This window comes from Serinus canaria, chromosome 24 (genome assembly GCF_022539315.1).
Source record: "Serinus canaria isolate serCan28SL12 chromosome 24, serCan2020, whole genome shotgun sequence".
Classification (NCBI taxonomy): domain Eukaryota; kingdom Metazoa; phylum Chordata; class Aves; order Passeriformes; family Fringillidae; genus Serinus; species Serinus canaria.
In genome coordinates, this window is record NC_066337.1 from 851,911 (window position 1) to 876,491 (window position 24,581).

General features: G+C 49.2%; 1 protein-coding gene across 2 annotated transcripts in view; it reads right to left on the reverse strand.

Moving 5' to 3' along the window:
* FLI1 (Fli-1 proto-oncogene, ETS transcription factor) overlaps positions 1–24,581 on the reverse strand; it is a 103,001-nt gene that overhangs the window by 32,736 nt on the left and 45,684 nt on the right. For both annotated transcript variants that reach the window (XM_018922798.3, XM_009097826.4), the window contains one exon: positions 7,374–7,582. In XM_018922798.3, coding sequence (XP_018778343.1) covers positions 7,374–7,582 — 209 coding nt within the window. The remainder of the gene's footprint in view (positions 1–7,373; positions 7,583–24,581) is intronic.

Here is a 24,581-nt window from a genome sequence, read left to right on the forward strand (position 1 = left end):
AGACAAGAATGTCGTGGAGCTGCTGGGGCAAATCCAGAGGAGAAGATGAAGCTACTCCAGGGGCCCCTCTGCTCTGGAGCCATGCTGGGAAAGCTGGGGGTGCTCACCTGGAGAGGAGAAGGCTCCAGGGAGAGCTCAGAGCCCCTTGCAGGGCCTGAAGGGGCCCCAGGAGAGATGGAGAGGGACTGGGGACAAGGGATGGAGGGACAGGACACAGGGAATGGCTCCCACTGCCAGAGGGCAGGAATGGATGGGAGGTTGGGAATTAGGAATTATTCCTCTGAGAGTGGACAGGCCCTGGCACAGGATGCCCAGAGCAGCTGTGGCTGCCCCTGGATCCCTGGCAGTGCCCAAGGCCAGGGGCTGGACAGGGTTTAGAGCAGCTTGGAACAGTGAAAGGTGTCCCTGCCCATGGCAGGGGTTTGGATTTGGATGGTGTCTGAGGTCCCTCCCAGCCCAAACCTCAGGATTCTGTGACTCTGGGATATCCAGACTCTTGGATACCAACACTTTGTAAAGAGCCTCTCCATGTTTCTGCTGGCTTGGAATGAGCACAGGGACAGAGCAGAGTCCTTGGCTGGCTGTGCTCCCTGCTCACATCATGCACAGTGACCCTCACAGTGAAGCAACTAAAATAACCCCGAGGCTGTGAGATCCCCTCAGGTTTTTGGGGTGATTTTTCACATGACAGACTCTGCTCTCCAGTTCATACCCTGCCCATCTCTTGCTCTGTCTCAGCAGCCCAACCTGGACAGCCAAGTCCCAGAAACCTCTGGCAGAAAGGTCTGAAGGGACTTCAAGGGACTGAGGTGCCCCTGCCGGGCACTATGGGCAGAGGAGCCACTCCATGAATCCTGCAGGACACTGAATGTGCTCCAGGTGCCTGGCAGGGTCGTGTCCCTGTGCCTGGAGAGCTGCCTCCCTTCCCTCTGGGGAAGTTTTGGGGATGGCTGCACCCAGAGCTGACCCTGTAGGACACACATAACTGGGAATAGCTTCACCCAACTGGGCAGGAGACTGAGCTATCCCTGAGAAAGCACCATGGACTCTTCAGTGACAGAAAGGGAGAAGATCCTTAACTTTGTGTCCTCTGGAACCCAGCATTTCCTACCAAACACAGCCTTTTCTTGGGAATTCAGAAGTTCTGCCAGCCTGAGTCACCCCTGCAGCCCCTGCCCTGCCCCAGGTGAGGGATTTACCCCAGCAGGAGGGGGGGTGCCTACACAGGAGAGGATTCAGCCTGGGGAACAACGACAGTGTCAGAGGAGAGCAGGGAGCTGGGAGCCATGGATGAGTTCATGGAATATCGCTCCTTCCTCAACTCCTGCATCACCCACAGGCAGTCTGGGATTCAAAGAAATATTCCCTCATCATTTGAAAGGGTTTGTGCCAGGGCATTTCAGCTGTCAGATCAACCCCTGGCTTTTCCCAGAGGTTCCAGTGGCTGTCCATGCTGGATTTGCTCAGGCTGTGGATGCCCACAGGTATATGGGCACAGCTCATTCACAAGCTCCCCAGAGCACAGATCCTGTGGCAGGGGCAGAGTCCAAGGAACGGAAGCACAACCATTCCCACTGTCCAGAGGCTCCTTGTTCCAGCAGCTCTCTCTGGGGATGCCAAGAGTTTGCATCTTTTGTTTGGGACAGTTTTTCCTAGACTGGCCAAAATGGACAAACAGCTTCCCTGGCACTGACCAGTAAATCCTCTGTACAGCTCCAGCCTGGGCTCCAGAGGTGTGGAAACAAAACCATCACTGTCCCAGGTCTCTGGGAACCACCTTTGACTTCTGCTTGAAAGAGCAAAATAATGGATTTCAGGAATTTCTGAACCTGACTCAGGAATATTTCCTCCTTTCTATCCTTCTTTTCCTATCCTTTCATGCCTCCTTTCTTCCACCCCTCTTTTCTTTTGAAATTTGCTGCTTTTTGGTGTAGAGCCCCATTTTTAATTTATCAAATCTGACTACTGATTAGTTTGACTATAACTTCCCAAGAAAACTCACTCCCTTATCAACCTACAACACTGGTGTTGAGTGAAGGAAGGAAGAACAGACACTGGGGTTCTGCCTGTGGTCCCCTCTTACAGAGGGAACAGCCAGCTCCTCCAGACTTGCATCTGCCTGGGCTTCAACCCTGCTCTCAGGAATGCCTCGGGAGGAAGGAGACTCCACTGAAAGAGGCTGCAGCAGATGGCAAGGTTCGGGTGGTTTGTCCCAGCCAGGTACAGGCAGACAGGGGGGAGATGCTGGGGCGGAAGGAGCCGGCAGATCCCACTAGAGGGCTCACACGGGGCTTCGCGGGGAGCTCCTCCCTGCCGGCGCCAGAGCAGGTCCCTTGCCTTGGGCTGACACAGCCCCCGGGCACAAACACCTTGGGGGCCCCGAACCTTGGCGGTTCTGGAGCAAGAGAAACATCACATCAAAGAAAGCCAGAGGGGTTTGGACTGGAAGGACCCTTCAAGCTCATCCAGTCCCACCTCTGCCATGGGCAGGGACACCTCCAGTTATCCCAGGCTGCTCCAAGCCCTGTCCAGCCTGGCCTTGGGCACTGCCAGGGATCCAGGGGCAGCCACAGCTGCTCTGAGACGTCTCTGCAGAACGGCTTCAAAGCATTCCCAAATTTCATTATTTCAGCTGGACAATATCTGTGCCACAGCTGGGATTGCCCGGGAAAGTTTGCCCACATCCCTCAGCACAGGAGAACTTTCTTTCACATTTGAAGATCAGACACATTTGTAATATTTTTAAAAAATCCCTCACTGAGTTTAGCTAAAAATGCAGATTAGGGGAAGCTCAGTAAATACAGTCAAGGTCTGGAATTCATTTTGAATTTCTGTAAAATATAAGGAAAATTTTATTATTAACATTGGTTGTAAATTGGGTTAAACTTTACCCAGCATTCATCTAAATAATCCTCCTCCTTTATTCAGTAAAATTTCAAATATTAATTTTTTTTGTTTATTTTGTTTTGTCTTTTAAACATAATTTTAAGTGGGTTTTGCTCTGAGCAAGATGCTGTCTGATGGCAAGGGCAGATTTTGAGGCCATAACCTGCCGCAGGGTCTGATCACAGTAGAGGAGGTAATGAAATTTCTACATCTGAATATTGCAATAATACAGAATTCCCATCTTCTCCCCTAGAACATTGATGCCTGCCTGGGCATCCCCTACAGACAGTTAGGATGCACTTACCTGGAAAATTCTTTCCAGTCTGAGGCTAAACCAGGGGATCCTGGCATGGGTAGAGAGCTGAGTGAGCTTTCCATGTTGGCTAGCACTTGGAGAGATCCTTCAAAGACCCTTCTGCCACGCTGCTGAGGACCAAACCCCCACAACACCCTCAGCCCTGCTCCTGGTGTGAGGGAAAGAGCAAAGCCAGGCAGTGTGCCTGCTGTCCCCTGGCACTGGCAGTCCCTGGAGCTGTCCCTGGCAGAGCACACAAACCCCAGCCCACGGCACTCCCTGAGAGCACAGCCCAGGCTGGCCCTGCTGGGGGGCAGCTGCAGCTCGGGGAGAGGACACTGACAGCAAGAGAGGCAGGGGCAGAGGGGCACTGGGTGTTGTTCAGCCTGCAGCTGGAGTTAGGTGGGATTGGGGTTGGCATTAGGGTTGGCATTGGCACTGGCACTGGGGCTGGGATTGGCATTGGCATTGGCACTGGCATTGGGGTTGGGATTGGCATTGGCATTGGGATTAGGGTTGGGATTGGCCACTCGCACATGTGTGGGGTTGGCCAGGCAGCTGATGGGCAGGGGAATGAGTGGTTAGAGTTGCCCAGTCCATCCCCACGGACTGGGATGGACATGCAGGGCAGGGATGAGGGGATGGAGGATGGAGGGAATGTTCTCCTGTCCTGGGTGCCCTGGAGCTCCCATGCTAAGGAGTTATCCAGAGGCAGGCTGGGAGCTCTGGCAGTGCATGGCCCTGACATTCACAGCAGCCTTTTCTTCTCTCCTGACAGGGGGTTACCTCTCTTTAGGGACACTGAGCACATATTTTATGTCAAGAACCTTGGAGTCTTGAGCAAATCTGTGATGAAGGATTTCCTATTTGCCAAGAACCAACACAGTCCAGGGGCCTTTTCTATGGCACCCAGGGCTCCTACAGCTGTTCATGAATCAGTTTGTCCAGGCAGAGCTATTTCCCTTTCTTCTGAGCAGAGGAGGAAATGGCTACACAGGAATCACCACAGAAGGACAACCCAGGATATTTCATTCCAGAGCACATGGAACGCTTGAACAATTTGGGTGTACAAGTACAGATACACTCTGGGTGATACAGAGCCTGTGCTTACAGAACCTGCAGAGCCCTGACATGTGTGGTTTATGCAGCTCAGGGGATGTGGAGGGCTCCTTTTCCCTGCCAGATTTCCCTGGGATAGAGGAGTGGAAAGGGAGGAATCCCTCTGTGTGCGTGGGTCTGGCACTGGGGGGGTGAGCAACTGCAGCAACCACAGAATCCCAGGATGGTTTGGGTTGGGAGGGACCTAAAGCTCATCCCATACCATCCCATCTCCTGCCATGGACAGGGACAGGGACACCTCTCCTACACCAAGTTGGTCCAAGTCCCAGCCTTGATTTGGGCAGCCTGGCAATGCTGCAAATGCTCCTTCCTCCTTTTCCTGAGAAAACCATGCTTGGTAGCCAAAGGTAACCCAAGGCACTTCCAAGATCCATCCTTCTCTCTGTGTTCTCTCCTTTTCCCATGTTTCACCCCAGTTCTGAGATTGGCAACACAGTGCAAATACCCATGGGGTTTTCAAGGAGTCAAGAAATGCCACTGAGGTACAGGCAGGGTGAGATGGAGTTCAGCCTGCAAATGATCCCCACGAGAGAGCAAATGCCACAAAGGCCTCTATCTGAGGGCAAAATCAGCATCTACTGTACACTCATGAGGGAAAAACACCATGCTGCTGTTTGATGTCTTTAACAGCATCATCTCTCTGTAGAGGTGCAAGGCTGCTTTCTGTTTCCAACTCTGTGCTCTGCTGTGTTCTCAGAAACCAGAAAAATGTGCTGCTAAACTCACCCTAAAGTAGAAAAACCCTTGAGAGTTTCACCATGAAACACTACAATGCAGAGATGTTTGTGACTTAGAAATTCAAATCACGTTTAAAATTAACAGAAATTGACATGAATTAGCATGAACTCTAAAAGCTTTTGCTAAAACCCAAAAGTGTATCTATATTATATCTATATTTAAAATTGAAAAATAAATTGAAATTTTTGCACTTAAATATTATGTTCAGGAAGGTGAATTTTGTTTCCAGGCTGTGCACTTGTAGTAATGTTTCTAAAATGTTTCTGGGCTGCTATAACAAAATGTTGGAACCCTGGATGTGAGAATTTCAGACTTTCTGTGCTGACAGGCACTGACTCCCAAGAGAACACTGCAGTGACCTGAGGCCATGGAGAAGCTTCCAGAATGGAATGATAGCACTGGGATTGTGGGTGTGGGGTTTGGATAGAAGTGTGTGATATCACCGGGTGGAAAACTTAGAGTTTAAGGGTTTAGAATATAACAATATCTATAAACTGAGATGGAGGGTTTAGGGCAGAGGTTGGTCCTTCTTTTTCTCCTTCTTCTTCTCCTTCTTCTCCATGGGTTTGGGTGGTTTTGTGTACTTGGACAGAAAAGTCCCCATTGCGGGGCATAAGTGATTAGTTATTGGGTTAAAACTAAAAATAATTTAGGTCTCATTTCTTAATTGGACAGTTTATCCTTAAAAGACCTTGTAGAGAAGGATAGTGAGCCATTTTTTACCTTGTTAGAGTGATGTGCTGTAGAACTCACAGCTTGTTAGACTGTAACATAGATAAAAACTAATAAACATCTGAGTCCAAACAAAAAATACCATCTTGGATTTAATCCCAGCCTTAGCAGAAAAGAAGCAAAGAATCCATTAACAAAATGTTTTCAAGCCATTCAATTTCCCATTGGGCCAGGGAAAGGATTCACCTCTAGGTACAAATGACAGGGGCTGGCTGTGCTGTGGCTGTGAGCTGGGCAGGTTATACCATCCCCAGGCACGCTCTGGGGGTTCACACAATGAACCTTCTCCAGTGGGCTCCTGAATTCCCTGTGTCACCTCTATACACTCAGAAGAGATGGGCACAATGATTTTTATTTTTTTTTAATTTTATTTTAATATAATATCTAATTATTCAAAGTCTGCAATGTGGACTTTTGTGTTTAATTACAAAATACTACTTAAACTTATGAAGAAGAAGGAAGAAGAAGGTGAAGAAGAATAACGTGGTTTTGTTTTAAAACTTTTATCTTGTTTTATATCTATTATTATATTTTAAAAGTCTAAGTTTTTTACATTGTGATATTATACACTTTTAATTAATGATATACTTGTAATTTTAGTGTTATCAATTAATTTTGGAAGGTTTTTTTATGGCTTCAGGTTAAATGCAGTGTTCTTCTGGGAGTCAGAGTATGCTAGCACAGAAAGTCTAAAATTCTCAGCATCCGGATCTCCAACAGGCACAGGCCCTTGGTTTTGTTGCACCTTGCAGACTCCCATAAAGGACCTCAGTCTCCTCTTTCTCCCTTCTCCACAGAGTTCACAGAATTCACAGAATCACTGGCTTGGAAGAGACCTTCAAGACCATCGAGTCCAACCCAGCCCCAACACCTCAACCAAACCCTGGCATCCAGTGCCACATCCAGGCTTGTTTTAAACACACCCAGGGATGGGGACTCCACAATCTCCCTGGGCAGCCATTCCAGAACTTTATCACCCTTTCTGTAAAAAAACTTCTTCCTAATATCCAACTTATATTTCCCTTGGTGCAGCTTGAGACATCAAAAAGCTTTTCATTTCTAGAAGTTTGCTTATGGCCTGGTAGAGCACAAATAAAAGGTGTCCTTCAGGGAAGCCCTGGCAGTTCAGCAGTGCAGCTTTCAGTGCTTCACTGGCAGAAACTCCAGTTACTGCTGCATGTTCCCTCTGTGAGTCCCTGAAAACACAGCACAGCCTCGGGGTGCTGAAGTCAGAGGTAAAATGTGAGATTTACAGCAGCATTTGCAGCACGAGTTCTGCCCTGTCAGTCTCATGCCCAGTCTGTGGAGTGTCCATGGAGACTGGGAGGGACACAGCCTGCAGGACTGCACAAGCAGGGTGCTCAGGCTGTTAAAAATGAGTCACAAAAGAAGGAATTGCAGGAGACTGGGACATGGTCCTGCACAGAGAGGTTTGTTGATGTGCAGGACAAGAGCACAAATGGACAGTGTGTGCTTTGCCTTCGTTTGGGCTCGGGGCTTGGATTCAGGAGCTGGGTTCAATGATCCCTGCAGGTCCCTCCCAACTGGGACATTCTGTGATTCCATGGTTAAGACTGTAAGTGTGGAAAGGGTCTTTCCTTACCTGGATCCGTTCATGTGGTCGTACTCCCGTTTGACACTGACCCTTACGGGCTGGTTGATCCACTCCTGCTGGGGGGGCAGGGGGTTGATCTTGTGGGGCTGCCCGAAGTCGGGGCTGCCGGAGGCTGTCATGTCCTTGGGGAGCTGCGCGGCCGCGCCGTACGTGGGGTCAAACAGGGACTGGTCGTCGCTCACCACCGACAGAGCCTCCTGGGGAGAGACAGAACCAGCCCTCAGAGCTGTGACTAAAGCAGGAACTGCCCTCTGGTTCTCCCTCTGAGCTGGGAGCACCTGCAGGGCCCCACAGCTGCCCTGAGCTGGCTGCCACCACCACCTGCCCGAGGAGCAAGAGCCCTGGGTCCAGGAGCCCCTATGCAAACCAGGGGTTACTCTGCTCTGCTTTGCTGGCTGCCATTTCCACCTGCCAGGGGCAATCGGAGTCTTTGGGGTCCAGGAGCCCCTATGCAAACCAGGGGTTACTCTGCTCTGCTTTGCTGGCTGCTGGCTTTGGGTGGGAGCAGCGTTCAGGTTCACTGGAGCTCTGCAAACAGCAGAGGAGCTGCTGGGGCTGTCACCTCACAGGGGCTGTGTCACCTCACAGGGGCTGTCACCTCACGGGGGCTGTGTCACCCCAATGCTCACTGTGAGCAGTTCAGCCCCAGTTCCAGTGACCGACCTGCCCACCTGCTGCACTGCTGCTCCAAAGCCAACTGGTGTGTATGGGAACACCTCTGGAGTGGCATGTGAAGGTCTCTACGTCTCCTTTTGGAGGGTTTGTGTGCTGTTTGTGTTTTGAGGTTGCTGCTGAAGGAGAAGCAGCCAGAGCAGGTCACAGTTATGGGTGTTTGTGGTAGGGGAAAAAATGCATTACTTTACACTTTTTGTTTATTTTGTGAGAAATGAAGGGCCGTGTGTTACCCAACTGTGCATTTCTAGAAATGCTTAAAAACAGGAAATTGTTATCCCCTTTTTTTTTAAATCCCCCTCCCTCCCCGCCCCTTGCTGAAACTCCAAATATTGACAAAAAGCTTTGGCTATCAATTTCCTTGTGTGGATGTGCTTGGGTTTTCTAAGTGAGGAGTGCTGGGCTCCTGATGGCTTTGGCACAGCCCTGCCTGACCCAAAGTGCATCTGGCAAGGGCTGCCTGCTCTGGAGGGAGCTCAGCTAACCACACACAACACAGCTGCCTTTATGAGTGGCAGGGCAGAAACCGAAGGAGGAACCTCCCGCACTGAAAGCAGCTCCCACTTTCATGTGAGCTGATGGAGCAGACTCCAAAACAAAGCTACAGACTCACCTACTCTGGGCTCTTAGTGCTCAAAATCCACCCAGCAGTGGTGTGTGGGCTGCAGAGGCTCTCTGAGCACACAGCTGAAACCTAGTGTGTGCTAACCCCAACATTCACTGGGCACAGCCTCAACAGGGAGCTTCTAAAAATAATAATTTATTGCTCTCTCTCCGCCCCCTTCCCCCAAGTAGTTGTTTCAGAGGTTTGTTTTGTAAATTCTTCCAGAACCAGTGAGGGAAACAGAAATTCTGACAGCTTAGAGAAGTGCAGCTCCTGGAATGCTACAAGAATCTAAGCACAAATCAGATACAACCAGGCTCATGATATTGTCACAAAAAAAGTCAGTAATTCAGAGTGTGCTGGGTAAACATGAAAACCCCCCTCAAGTTAACCCACTTAAAGAGAGCCAGGCCTACAAAAACCATCGCTTTTCTATCTCTGATCTCAGATCATGTAACAAACCCAAACAAGCCAAATTGGCCTAGAATTGGAGTGGGCCTGGCTAAGCTTGAATTCAGAGGAACCCTCAAACATAAATCCTGCTGAAGTTCCAGCACTTGCTGCACTTTGTGGCCAACCTCTCAAACTGGTTAGAGCTACTAAAGAGCAAAAAGGAGTTTTACCCCACACTGCCCAGTGGTGGTTGGTGAAAGGAGCTCACACTGTGTTCAACTTTTCCTGCAGCTTTTCCTTGGTGGATTCACAACCTTTCAAAAATACCCCTCCCTTTTTCAGCTTTAGAGTAAGGGAGGGAGAGGAAAGTGTCCCTGGGAAGGATTGGTGTGAATTGTGTCAGAAACCCCTCAAAGGGCTGGCTTTATCTCCAGGCTGCAAACTTTGCCTGTGCAGGAAGGTACAAGACCAAGAGATGGTTCAGGCTTAAAGTGGAGCAAAGCCTTCCCATCAGAGCTCAAGATTTGCTGCTCCTCTGATTCACTGAGGTCAGGATTCACCCTAGGCAGGGGTTTCCAATGACACATTTTCTGAAGGCTTCTACTTCCTCACAGTATAGAAGTGTCAGGTTTCCTACCTGAGGTGGTGGGTGAACCCCACACTCTGCTGCAGGACTGCCTTACGGCACTCTAGATCCAATCTCAGCTGGGCAGAGACAAGAGAAAGATGAATACCACTGCAAATTCATCAGATAAAGATTCTGCATGTTTGGGTTTGGAGATTTCCAGTCTAAAAACATACTCTAAAGCATACAAAAATTGGTTTTTGTTTTAGGGAAACAGTATCTGGGAAAATAACAATAATGAGAGTTATTCCATAAAATCAGTGTGAGAGGTTCTGCAGGACTTATGCAGGGATTGGAGAGCTCTTCTGAATTCAAGCTTAGTCAGGCACTCTTAATTCCAGGCTGCTTTTTCTGCCTAAAGACATTTTTCTTTTGAAGAAATTGTCTGGTGGTAAAGAAATTTGAAGCAGGGATCTCTCTGGCTGTCACAAAAGCCCCCAAACTTATCAACACTCCACAGAGTAACCCTGGACCAAGACTGGGGCTGCACACAGTACAACTTTACAAATACAAGCAAGTACACACTGCTCTGTGACACAGAGTATGTGGCAGAGAGCCTCTTCAGATAAGGATCTTCCTTGAAAGACAAAGTGGCTGCTCAGAGCTGCCTGCATGCAGCTGGTGTTAACTGGGACAGCAATAACCTCACTGCAGCACTGGGACCGAGCTCTGCCTTGTGCTGCATGAACAGCTTCATCCTGAAAACAGCAGGAGAAATCCGAATGCTCCGGCTGCTCTTGGCAGCTCCTGGGCCAGGAGAGGTTCGAGCTAAACCTGAGCTGGTGGCAGCACAAAGGCTCAGCCCCAGGGGTGCTGAGCCACCAGGCAGATGAGGAGAGATAGGGCTGGTGACACCTGCTCGGCTCCAGGGGCACAGCAGAGCAATGCTGGTGACATGCAAGGCAGGTCGGGTGGCACTGAGCCAGCCACGCTGCCACCAGCTCAGCCCTGTGCCCACATCCAGCTCAGAAAAAACACAGGGGGCGAGCAGCAGGCAGCCTTAGCTGGTGGGGACCCCTGGGTAGGGCCAGGGCTGCCTGGGACTTGGGCCAGCGCTCCTGGAAGGGGCCAGGGCTCGGCCCTAGCTGTGGGGACGTGCACAGCCCTCCCTGTGCTCGCTGTGGGCTGCGCTCCCCGGCAGAGCTGGCCAGGCCCGGCCTGCTCAGGGGCATTGCCTGAGGCACAGAGCGGCAGTGCCCTGAAACACCGGGCTTCTCTCCCCTGGAATCGAGAGCTGCTCAGTGTTTGGAGACTGAGGAAGCACTCTGAGGTGTGCCGGTGCCAACACAGCCTGCCCAGACGGGCACAGCCTGCCAGGTCCCCCCATGGAGCTGCCTCGGCCTGTGGCTTTGGGCCTGCCAGCTTGAGGCCGAGACAGGGGCTGTGTGTGCTACTCTGGCATATATGTTACCTTATAGTGCCTCTGGGAATAGGCTGGCCTCAGGTTTTCCAGGTTTTAATCACATTCCTGGCATAAATGCTGCCGTGGCAGCTCGTCCAGCTCCCTGGGCAGCCCAGCCCCAGCCCCTGCAGGGCAGCCCACCAGTGGCTGCCCCAAAGGAGGAGCTGGCACACACTCCTGCATCCCTCAGGCAGGAATCTCTCATGGGCCTCTTATTTGTACAGCAGTTTCCAGTTGTAAGAGAGTGAATGATCAGGTTTGCCTTTATTTGAATGAGCCATCCTGACCCAGGTCCCAGGTGAGGGGGACATAGCGGGAGCCACAGTTTGGCCTTGGCCCTGAGGGCAGGAACAGCCAGTCTGACATTCTGGGAGGGCTGACAAGCCAGTGCTTCAACTAAGTTTTCCTGATCTCCTTGCAAAGGGAGATGACACACACACTTTAGCAAAGGTTTCAGTTAGTTAATGAATTGAACAGGACATTTGAGACAGGAGAAAGGCCAGGGGAACAAGGGCTGGTGAGGTGAGTAGTAAGTGCTGTCACCCCAGGTGTCCCCAATAACTGAGGTGCCCAATGAGATTTCACCTAACATCAACCTTTAGCTCTCTACAATCACTTTTCTGGCCATAACCACATTTAAAAGGCATTGCTGAAGATCAAAGCTTCATCCTCCTCCACAAAGGCTGCCTTAGAAGAGAAGACAGCGCTGAGTACCTGAACCATTGTGCCATGGAGAGAAAACTCCTCTGCCAGAGAGGTGGCTGGTTTTTTTCCTTTTTCCCCCTTCCCAGCACTCCTGGTCCTGCGAGAAAATCACTCCTGAAATATTTTTGTAAAGAGAATGTTGCCAACACAGACCTGAAGAACCCAGACCTAACAAGGTAAAGCACCAAAATCCAAGGTCCAGAAGTGTCACACACAGCCCAAGGTTTACACCGAGGAGCAACCCTGGAGTAGAGATAACTTTGGCACTGCAGTGTTACAAGTCAGCATTTCTGCTGCCAACATCTCATACGAGCACAGAGATAACATCAGACTTACAAGAAAATGAGTCAAATAAGAAATTTAAAAAGGAGCAGGGTCTGTGCTGATTGTGGGGCAGCACATTAGGGAGGATCGGGCACTGGATTGGAAGACAGAGTGTTCTCATCCCTGCCCTCAATCTTTGGGAGCATTCCCCTCTCCCTGCCTTCCCCTCCTCTGGTGCCCTGCACTGTGCACACTGTGGGGCCCTGAGCCCCGGCCAGTGCTGCCTCTGGGACACACACAGGAATCCTTTGGGCACGCTTTCAGATTTCCACTCTTCCTTTGCTCCCAATCAAACCAAGATTTCCCACTGTGGCCTTTCCAAACCACTTTTCCTGAGGCTTGCTCCTGCTATTCCACCTTCCTTAGAGGATGTGATTGGGGCAGAGACTCCCCAGAACTCCCCCTAGAAAACTGGAATAATGAACATTTGATTGCCAACAACCACAATCCAGTCTTGTGCCCTTCACAATCCACTGAAGTCTGCTTAGGAGCATTTCCTGGCTGCAGCTGGAGATCCATCACCCCCCTGGGTGAGTGCAGCAGAATGTCACTTGTCCCTTCAAGATGCCCTGTTCTTCCCCCGGTACCTGCCTGCAGCACTGCTCAGTGTCCCCCACTGTGCTGCTCACAGCATTTCCCCATGGAGTTGCTGGTGGGGCTGGGACATCCCAGCTGCTGGAATCCCTGCCCAGAGCTGGCCCTGCCCCAGGAGGGATGGGATGAGATGCAGGCTGCTGTCACAGAGTCATGGAATGGTTTGGTTGGAAGGAACCTTAAAGGTCCTCCCGTTCCACCTCCTGCCAAGGGCAGGGACACCTTCCCCTCTCCCAGGCTGCTCCAAGCTCCCTTCCCTGCTGCTGCAGCAGCACTCAGGGTTAAGGTGGCAGTATACCTTTAACACTGTGTCCAAGTCTCTGCAGATCTGAGGTTTTCTGTGGGTATAAAGGAGGGGTTTCATTCATTAATTGTAGGGCATCCCACACTGCAGGTTTTTGCCCCAGTCTGTACTGGAGATCTGCTCAGAGCCACTGAGCAGGACACTGACCTGGACAAAGAGCCACCCACTCAGCCCAGGCTGCCTTTTCTTCCCTTTCCTCCCCCTTCCTTCTCTTTCCACCCAGGCTACTCCACTCCATCAAAGGGTAGCTTGACAGCCTTGGAACACACCATAATTCCTTCACAACTCAAATGAATGGGAAACCACAACATGGTAACTCATATTAGGCGGAAACAAAGCAGGAGTAAAAGCAGCAGAAACAGCAAAAACAGTGAAAGCCACCAAAATCATGCTGAAAATAGACAGCTCAAAATTGGGGCAAAATTATTTGGCAAAACTCCTCAGAAGGAAAAAAAAATACATATATCTTTATCTTTTGGGGGTTACTTTTATGCTCACTATTCCCATGAAATTTTGTATCAAGTGGGTAAAAGAAGGCTGCTAAAATCAATGCTCTATTATTTTCATCTCAGTATCCCCAAAAGCAGACTCAAAAAGGATAAAAATATAAATCATTCCTCTGTACTTCACTTCTCAGAAAAGCTCTTTACTTCAGGCACCCTTTTATAGGATCTGGACCAAAGACTTTTTTTTCCTCTGTCTAGACTTCACATTAATGGTTTCAGGGCCTATTTTGGTCTGTTTCCAGCCGACTGGGAATAACCAGGTGACAGTTTCTCTTTCCCAGCAAGTTGCTGCATTAAGCATAATGATAAGGAGGCTTAAACCAGGCCTGGAACTGTGGGAAATCCCCAGGAAAAGGCTCTGTGAGGTCTCAGCACAGGCCCAGGAATGGAGGTAGAATTTAAAAAGAACCTGCCCAAATTATTATTATTACTTGACCTCTGGAAAGTAAATGTGGTGAAAGCTGAGGCTGGAGGGACCATCCCTTCCCAATCACCCCAAATCCTGGAGTGTGCTGCAGCTCTTCCCTTGGAACACGAGCATCAGCAGCTGTGCCTGGAGCAGGAACAGCCCTGTCAGCCCCCAGCTGGCTCATCCCATCCCTGGGCTGTGGACAGGGAGCTCCCCAAGCACTCCTGCCCTCCCCAGTGCTCCCCATCCTGCTGGGACTGACACTGGCATGAGATGTGTGTCTGCTGAGACAAAGCACAGCTTCTGGCTGCCCTTCCCAGAGAACTCCCTGGCTTCTGTTCCCTGCCTGGCTCTGCCAACCAGGACACACGAGACAATTCAGGATGAGACCAGAGTGAAACCTGTCCTGAGTGCTGGAAGCTTGACCTTTGGCATGGCTTGGGCCAGGTTTCTTACCTTGGCAGGTAATTTCACTGCATCACTGGAAATCTGGCATCTGATAAAAGCCAGAAAATGGCTCTAACTGGGATGGACAGTCCTGAGCTTGAGATTATCCCAGGAGCCTGAAGTGACACAGAACTCAAAAGGATTCAGCTCTATGGATTAACCAGCCTGACCCTGCTCAGGCTGAGGACTGTTCATGATCTCACAAGATCTTTTCTAAGCATGTCATGTTCCCAGAAATCAATCAGCCTTTGCCAGGTATTAACACTCCCCTCAGTCACTTTCCTGTGCTGGTATCTCCACTCCTCTGTGCCCACAGCTTTTCACCTCCAAAGCTGTATCCCCTTCTCACTGAGACTGACACTGTTGGGTGACTGCTTCCCAGGGCTGAGGACTCAAATCCAGCCAGCTCTAGCTCACCTTCCTTCTGATTTAATTTCTCTGTCCCCTCATGCTTTTAAAATAATTGCCATGCTCTGAGCAGATGTGTTTGTAAACAGAGACACATGGACCTAACTGGGAACATGCACCCTTCAGTAAATATTATTGTAGCATTTTTATGGTCTTCTCCGCTGAAGAAACAGGGAGGGAAACTGCAAGATAATTTCAGAGTCTGGCTTGCTGACAAACCCCAAGAATCCCAGAGCAGAAATGCAGAAATGCTGCGCTGACCTCAGCTCTGTCCTGGAGCACCCCATGCCCAGCCCCTTGCCTTGATGTGCTGCCAGAGGCTCTTCCCAGTGGCTAGTGTTCCATCAGGACTTTGCAGACTGACCCAGCACTGTGTCAAGAGAGCTGAGCTCACCCCAAGCTGCATCTACCACTCCAGTAGTGTCACCCTGTCCCTCAAAGCTGAACTTCTGAGGGGTATTTTTACTCGTATCAGAAACTGAGACTGTGACAATCCTGCTGGTTTTGTTTCCAACATGCAGAGATAAATTGAAACTTTTCAATAGAAATGACTTGCCCTAGAAAGGAAAACAACAAATGGAGAAAACCAAAAATACTGGGGGTTTGTTATGAGAGAAGGTTTGTCCTATCTCTGGGCTTCCTCTCAGGCTGCCCTGGAAAAGGACAGAAAGCAGAGTCTTAAAAGCACGAAGGAATAGGTGCAAGCCATGAAACCTCATCTTTTCTCTTTGGGTTCCTACTGCCAAAGCACTGGAAACTGTAAAAAGAGCGTTCTCCCAGGAATTCAAGAGGTGGGAGGGGGCAGCTTTGGGAGACACAAATATTTCAGGTTGTGACTCAAGGCTCCAGCAGTGCCCATTCATTATTTTTATTCCACTTTGATACCATTGTCCCCGGTACATTCACAAGCCCGTGCCGTATCCTGTTTTGTTCCCTGACACCGTTCCCTGCACAATCGCAGGAAGCCCATCAGGAAGTGGCCATCGGGGGCTGCTTTGTTTCCATCCACAGAGAACAAAACAAGCTCCTGCAGCCCGACATGACTTATCCCAGACTGAGGAAAAACAACAGCATGAAAAGATCCCAGCAGCATGTCCAGGATCGAGCACAGCCTGCACTGCTCCCTGGGCCAGGAGCCTGCAGCACCTCAGCAGCTCTCGAGGGAATGCTCAGCTAAAAGGAACTATAAGGAATAATCCATCACTGACACCTACAGTGCATAGTGAAGGTCTGGACACTCTATGGGGGCAAACACAAGTCCAACACAATCCTACAGCTGAATCCAAAATGAGATGTGGCTTGGGTTTTCCAGTCTGAGAGCTTGAGTCTATTTGTGTCCTGAGCCCTGAGCCAGATTTGGGTTAAATCTGAGCTCAAGCTCTGGGTGCCCAAGACATCCAGAGTGCAAACTCAGGGTTTGAGGCCAGAGCTGGGTTTGTGTTAAATTTGAGCTCAGGCTCTGGGTGCCCAAGACATTCAGAACAGAAACTTAGGGTTTGAGCCCAGAGCAGGTTACTTGGGCTGGGTCAGGGCCTGCATCCCACAGAGCCCAGAGAAAAGAGGAGAGGGGGTAGGTGGTCCAGGACTCACAGGAGCCTGTTTGTTCCCCAAGGAGCATATGCATGCTCCTGATCCAGCACTGGGAGTCTGATCTCTACCTCTGCAGCAGACAAATGGCTCTGACTGGGATGGACAGGTCCTGACAGAGAGATTCCCAAAGAGCCTGAATTCACACAAATCATACTCCCATTTACAGGTGCTGGGAGCCGCAGTGCCATAAATGCCTCTCAAATATCAGGTTTAAATCTTGTGACTGGCCCAGGTTTGGATTTCCCTGCCCCTGGGCAAACTCGGGTGCCCCTGTTCAGCACTGCAGCCTCTGCTGGCTCCTGACCCACACCCCAGCTGCTCTGCTGAGCCTGGCAGTGGAGCTGAGGGCTGCCACCCTGCTGGGATGGCAGAATCCATGTTTTCCTTGTGCACTGAGCCCAGCCCCTGCGGCTCCAGTGAGGGGATTGTTTCTGCCTACGCCTATAGCAAAAGCAGAGATTTTGTGAACAAGCCTGCCCATGGCATTCCAAGGAAAACAGCTCGGCAGGATTACACTGCGATATTTTCTTTGTCAATCTCCATCGAGATATTTGAACAGGAAAACCCAGTTTACACTGGTGGAAATTCCCAGGGGCTTTTGATTTCTTTACAAAGGAACACCAATGTTTTAACTTTGGTGCAAGAGGAAAGTCCTGGAAGGATTCAGGGATTGCCATCACACTTACCTCTTGGACAAAAAGGCTGAATCCAATCCTGTCATCTGGGCTGGAGCCCAAAGTTAACACTGCCATACAAAAAGGTGTTGACAAGGTGCTGTTCCATCTCCTGATATCAAACATGGAAGAGCAAAGACCACCCCACCACCAGGTCCAGGGAGCTGCAGCAGGGAAAGAGCCTCTGCTGTATAAACGTAGTGAAGCTTTTGCTGAGGATAAACATTCCCACTAAATAAACACATCCAAGGCCTTCTCTGGTGTTACACCTACAAGAACCAGGCTTGAATCAGCAAGAATCTACAAGAACCAGGCAGTGAATATTGGCTGCTGGCTCACCCAACAGCAGATGTGAGAGTAAAAATGAAAAAAGGGCTCTTTCACAGCTGTATGAATATCCCCATGCCTCAGTTTCCCTGTCTGTGTGATGCTGCCCCCCAGAGAGCTCAGATTTTGTAAATCTCTTGTCCTTGGAGAAGGAGGCCACAGAACAGCCAAGTGTTATCCCAGGGGTAGGATTGATAGACAAAGCAAAACTGACTTTTTTCTGAGACTGAGCAAAAAACCCTCTTCAAAATTTCTTATCAGGGACCATTAACAGAAAGGCTGTTGGCTTTATCAGCGTGGTACTGAGAAGGGCTTTGGGCCTGGCTCAGATAAATGAGGTCCCTTGGCACCTCGAGAAGCCCCAGAATCATTGAATGGTCCAAGTCTGTACCCAGAGATAGTTTTCCATGCCTGGGAGATCCAGTGTCTGGTGCAGCAGGGTCTGTGGGTGAGGCCCTGGCAGGGATTTTGGATCTGCTGCAGAGAGGGCAGACAAGAGCTGCAGCAGAGGCCTCTGGTGAGTTTGGGAGGGGCTGGGAGGCAGGGCTGCCAGGAGGCAAATCCCAGCCCAGAGCCTGCTCAGCGCTGTGGCTTTGGCCAGGTCACTCAGCTCTGCATCCTTCTCCTTCTCTTTCACATTGTTCCCAAGGGCCAGTTTGGGGCTGATTCTGCAGGTTTCTGCCATCTCCAGGACGTCTGCTCAGACCTCATCAGATCCCCACCTGTACAATCAATATGATGGGTCTGTCCTGGTTTATTTTGCTGTATTTTAAATGAAAAATCATTAGCTCTGAGTCAATAACTGAAGTAGGGGCAGTCAAGTTCTGTCACAGCAATGATCCAAAAAAACAAAGCCACCATCTCAGGGGTGCCCTGCAGACACAGATGAGGCTGTTCCAGTAATTTTGCAGCATGGGAACAAACACAAAGCACCCAAACAGCACTCCAAGTCATTGTGTCAGTGTAACTAAACCAAGACTAAACCCCAGGTTGCCCCCGAAGTTCTTTCTCCTGTAGAGCAGAGGATCTGCTTTTCCCCCTGCACTTTTTGTGTGTTTTTTGAGCTGACTGCAGAGCAGAGGATCTGCCTTTCCCCCTGCACTTTGGGGTGTTTTCTGATCCGCCTGCAGAGTGTCTTCCTTTTGCTGCAGAGTTTCTTACACTGAGCCTGGGCTCAGTAACACAAATAAGAAGCAGAACCCTCGGCACATCTCCATGTTCTCAGCAGAGCTGATAGTGCTGCTCTTATCTCCAGCAGGGCAAGTCCCCTGAGCTGTGTTGAAAAGCCTTTTATCAGATGCAGTGTAAGGAGAGTTCTCTCTGAGATGTAGCTCTGCAGCTTTGGCAGCAAAGTGGGGCTTCTGAGTGAACCTTCTCTGGTTTTGTTTAGTGTTGGGGTGAGGGAGCAGGGCAAGGTCCTGTTTGTGGGGCTGGCAAGACAGGGCTGCTCCTTGGCCTTCCCAAACAACTCCCCACTCCCAGAGCCAGAGGAAAGCCCTGTCAGAAATGGCTTAACGATCTTCTAATATTTCCCTGCAATTAAAGGGCACATCTGTCTTGCAGACCCTGTCCTCCTTTGCTAAAGCACAGACATGAACTAAACAGTCTGTGGTGTCGGGCCCGGGGTAACAAAGGGGCCCATTCATAACACAGCACTCAGCCACTTTGTGTGTGTGAAGTGAAGGAGAGTTTGCATTTGGAGAATAACCTGTGCTGGAGCACAGGAGACTTCTGCTCTCATAAATCAATCAGTTTCTCCTGCTAATAACCCAGGCTGCTCCCAGCCCTGCCCGCAGCAAGCAACAGCCATCCTGCAGAGAGTCAGCTCTGTGGCAGGGCTTGGGGCAGAGCCTACAGGCTGCCAAAGCTCTGATTGAAGAGGGCTGGAACAATTGGTACCAACTGGGGTTCCTCAAAGTGTGGGGAGAAGGGGCCATCCCAGCCCAAGGAATTCAGAGGGCACCCCCATGGCCGGAGCTGTGCCAGTCCCTGGGCTGGCATTTCACACTGTCCCTGTGGCTGGGTCACAGCCAGGGGTGGCCCTGCTCTTGTCTTGGCAGGAGAACGGGAGCACTGCAGAGCAGACCAAACCAAACTGAACCAGACCAAACCAAACCAAACTAGACCAAACCAAACCAAACTCAACCAAACTGAACTGAACTGACCCGAACCCAACTACACCAAACCAAACCAAACCAGACCACACCAAACCAGACCAAACCAGACCCAACCAAACCAAACCACATCAAACCAAACCAGATCAAATCAAACTGAACCGAACCAAACCAAACCAAACCAAACCAGACTGAACCAAACCAAACTAGAGCAAACCAAACTGAACCAGACCAAAAAAAAACTGAACCAAACCAAACCAGACCAAACCGAACCAAGCCAGACCAAATGGAACCAAACCAGACCAAACCAAACTAAACCAAACCAAACCAGACCAAACCAAACCAGACTGAACCAAATCAAACTAGACCAAACCAAACTGAACCAGACCAAAAAAATCTGAACCAAACCAAACCAGACCAAACCGTACCAAGCCAGACCAAATGGAACCAAACCAGACCAAACCAAACTAAACCAAACTAAACCAGACCAAAACAACAGCCAGCCACCCCTCAAAGACCCATTCCTGATTTTAGTGAAACTGAGGACTTAAACCCAAAGAAAATCAATTGAGGCACACCTTGGCAGAGTCCTAAGCCAAGGCCAGGTTCTGCCCAGGCTGGGAGTATCAGGAAGTCCCTGCAGGCTAATCCAGGTGCAGTGTTTAACATTCATTGGTAAATGCCTTAGGAATGGGCACTTTGGGGTTTTTTCTCTTTTCTGAGCCCAGCACCTCGGTCATGGGCTGTATCTCTGTCTCTTAGAGCTCTCCCCATACAAACAAACAGAGTTCACACCTCAGCATACCTCATTTCCTCAGCTTTCAAGCAAGCAGGAAATGGCCAGGAAGCAGCCGCAAGATGGTCCTGTGGTTTCAGTACTACAGTGACATTTGGGAAATGGGGGCTCATTTACCATCTCGGCAGCAATGCTGTTTGTTCAGCTCTAGCCAAAGGTTTTGTGTACAATGAGAAGTAAAGAGGGTGTCAAGGCATGGGGTAAGGGATGGAAAAGTCTGGAATGTGGTAGGAGATCCTTGTTATATCCTGAGATTTTGGAGGCTGGGGGAAAATTTTCAATCCTTATGTTGGACAGAAGGTCAAAACAATTATCCAGAGAAATCCACCTTAAATTAACCAAAGTTTATTTTGGATAATCTGAGTGCTTCATTGCAGTTTTAACTGTTTCAGTTTCCTTAAAATATTGCTATTGCATTCCAACTGATGTGGAGTTTCGAAGGAAGCCTTGAAAAACCTGAGAAGGCACCACCTAGGGCAGCCTGTCAGAACTCAGCCTTTCCAGGGAACAGGAGGGCTTAGATCCATTTGCATCTTTCTGAGGAAAAGACACCATATAGGAAAAGGTCAGACTGTCTCTCACAGGAATCTCCTGTGTCTGTCCCTGGTACAAACACAGTGAATTCTGTCACAGCCTTTGGGGACAGGGCCAAATTAAGGCTCCCCATGCCAGCACAGCCACTGGGAGATTTGCCTTTGGGGTGATGTGGGATCCAACCTTCCCTGCAACTCTTTTTGTATTGGTGTGCATTGTGTGAATTGCAAGAATGATTCCAACTCACACAGGATCTGTCCTGGAAAACTTCCAATAGCCAAGCAGTTGGGATATGTAGACTTTTAATTATATTTTCAATACTTTTTGCAAATACTAAAGAAGCAATTGAATGCTTAGAAATAATTTAAGAAAATCTGTTTTGCTTTTGGCTCTGGCTGATGCCATTTGACTGCACAGGTACCTCAATATCACTAACATTTGGCATTTTGATATCATGGTGACTCAAACTACGTCAGATTCTTATCCTGGCCAGACTATGGAGGTCTCAAAGAGACCAAAGGAAAAGTGGATCCTCTCAGGATACCTGGCACAGACTGATCTGAGCAGCTCTTGCAAACCTGAATTGAGTTTTCTGGGGGTCTGATTTTCCTCAGCACTCAGGGAGCGCAGTGGGGCCCCTTTGAAGGCACAGGTTCTCCCTGGTTGGGAAGGTCCCACAGGAGCATCCAAGGGAGAAAGCAGGAGTGCCTCATGGCAGGTCTTACAGTCACCTTCCTCATCAGCATCCTCTAGGAGTGAGATTTCAGCAATTCAGCAGTGCCTCCCTGGGGGCTGCCCTGTATCTTCCTGGGGGTCTCAGGTGAGGGTGATGATGGAATTTCTCTTCCATGGGGGCAACAAAGAGATCCCAACATCACTTCAGATGATGTTTATAGGGGACTTGCTGACAGAACACCTGATGGAGCTACTGCAAAATAGGGGGAAGAGGGAAAATGGGTAAAGCACTTCAAAATTGGAATTGCAGAGTCACAGCAGGGTTTGGGCTAGAATGTTCTTAAAGCCCATCCAGTCCCACCCCTGCCACGGGCAGGGACACCTTCCACTATCCCAGGGTGCCCCAAGCCATGCCCAACCTGGCCTTGGGCACTGCCAGGGATGTGGAGAGGAATAGGTTGGAAGTAGGAGTCAGCTCCCAGGAGAAGCTGGTGGGGCAAAACGTTCTATTGGTCACATTCTCATTACACAGATAAATGCAGGTTTGGGGGAGCACAGGCTATGGAGATCAAGATCATTTTACATATCTTACACTGATGTAATCACTGATGCTTTACTGTCCCCTCCTCCTTCTCCATGCCACCCCAGACAGAAGCTGTTTGGGAGTGCCAGGGGACCTAAAGGTTAACCAGGGAGACAACTTTTTCACTGTCATCAAGGAAAAATGTTGGTGGGATTTTTAAACATGTCAAAATATTGCCTGCCTCTCTCACACACACTCAAGGTCACCCTTAGGGGCAGATTTCATGCTGCTTTTCTCATCTCTGAACAACTTTTCTGTAACACAGTCACAAGAGGCCCAAGGACGTCACTCTCTGGGGGTCACACAGCACAACTGCAGCAAAATTGGGCTGAGAGCACAAGGATTTGTGCTCCCAGGGCACTGCCTCAGGTGCTGAGCCACAGTGGGATGTGCAAACAAGGAGTTTTCCTCAGGGGCATCTTTGAGGGGGAAAATCTGAGCCAGGCAAGCAAATACATTTTATCCTTAATTTAAACCTTCTCAGATCCTAGTCTGTGCCTTCACTCAGCCCATATAAAACAGCACAGAGGTAAAGCCTCAACCAGCCAGAGCAGGGACAGAACATTCTGTCTCTGTTTCATTCATTAGGCCTTTTCTCCCCAGCCTTGCCTGCAATTCCCATTTCCTTGCCTCTCACAGCAAACAGCTCCATTGCACACACCCACTCTGCCTCACTGCCTTGCAGTCACAGGGAAACTGGTTTACAATGATTTTTTCTAAGAATATTCTTCTTCTCAGCATTCCTGCCTGATTTTGTGGGCAGGAGCAAAGGGATCAGTGGGGCCCTGGTTCCTTCCCCAGTGGGGCAGTTCCAGTCTGTCCGTGATCTGAAAAATTCCCTTCCCATTTTTTCATATACACTGAAGGAACAATTTATAATTTCTGGAGTTTCATAAAGATGGGATAGACTCTCTGGTTAGAACCAACCAAGACAACAGATCCAAGATTAATAAGTCTGGGCAATGTAAATCTGGGTTTGTTTTTCACTTTGGGAAGGAACTTTTAAAGACTCAAACAGCACAGAATCTTCCTTGGATGTGCCCAAGTTATCTTTAATGTATGACCCTAAGTTTTTAGCTCTATTTAGGTAGAAAGCCTAAGGCAAGTATTTATAACCTAGGCTTTCAATTCATTCTGTTTAGCAAAAAGAACATTTTCAACACTATTTAAAAAAAATTTAAAAAATAATTAGTGGTTTGAATGAAACTGCTGAGCTAAAAATTCTGTAGTTGCAGGAACTTTCCATCTGGTTCTCTAAAGACTTAATTCATACATGAGGATCCAGGGCCCTCCCCTCAATTTGTTTCCTTTCTCCTTGAGGTATTTCTGTGATTAACAAGCAGAGGGGAGTGTGACTTTTGCTTCCATTTTCACTGAAATAACAAATCCACTTAAAACACAAAATTCAGTAAATATCAGGCATGAAACAAGCCAGGAGGAGTTTGCATTTCTGCTTCTCTCAATTCAGGTTTTAATGTGCTCGATTTCCTTTGCCAGTCAAAATTAAGAATGGGTACAAATTGAAATAACCTGGGATAGATATGTGGATGAATGTGACAAACCATGGCATGGGATCCCTGAATGTTTTGAGTCTGGAGACCTTAAAAATCATCTTGTTCCACCCCATGGCAGGGACACCTTCCACTATCCCAGGTTATCCCAAGCCCCATCCAGCCTGTCCTGGGACACTTCCAAGGATGGGAAGTGTATATTAAACTGTAATTAAGTAATGAAGTGTCATTAATTTAACTGTAATTAAGTGCATATAGACATTCAAGTCAACTCATCACAATAGCAGGAGAATTTACCATTTTGCTGCCCTGAATTCCTTCCATAAAGAATATTCCTGGTTCATTGAGGATGAACATTCAGCTCAGTGGCACAACCCCCAGAGTGGCTGATTTTAAGCAGAAAAAGCCATTTTCACTGGAGCACAGAGCAGGGGGCATGTGTGTGACTGTGTGGATTCAGTCACACCCTCAGCCAGACACAAACCCTGTGCAAGCTGCAGAAAGAACAACAGGAAATGGCCGGGGGTATTTATAGCAGGATTGTGTTTATCCTGAAGTGATGTTTGCACAGATTATGATGAAGCTTTTCGTGGGAGAGGACACAGCTTGTGTCAGCTGGAGGTTTGTATGCACTTCACCCCACGTGCTCCTGCCAGACTCCCTCATCCCCCTCAGCTTTCCTTTGCTTTTTCCAGCTTTGCTGAGCAACAGGAGTTCCCCTCACTCCCTTTCCCCAGTGAGCCCTGGTACCACCGGTGTTAGCCCAAAACTTGACTTCTGCAGTTTGCAAATCTCCCCTGAGATGGCACGAGAGGAAAACAACCTCTCACACATCAGTGTCCTGAGTCACTGAGAAATGCAGGCCCTGCTGCAGCCACACAAAAGTTCTTCTCACATTTTGGGTCCTATTAACAAAGAAACTGATGGCACAAAATGCCTTTTACCAGAGCTCAGCTCTGCAGCACAGACTCCTCCTTTCCTGCAATTCTCCTGGGGGAT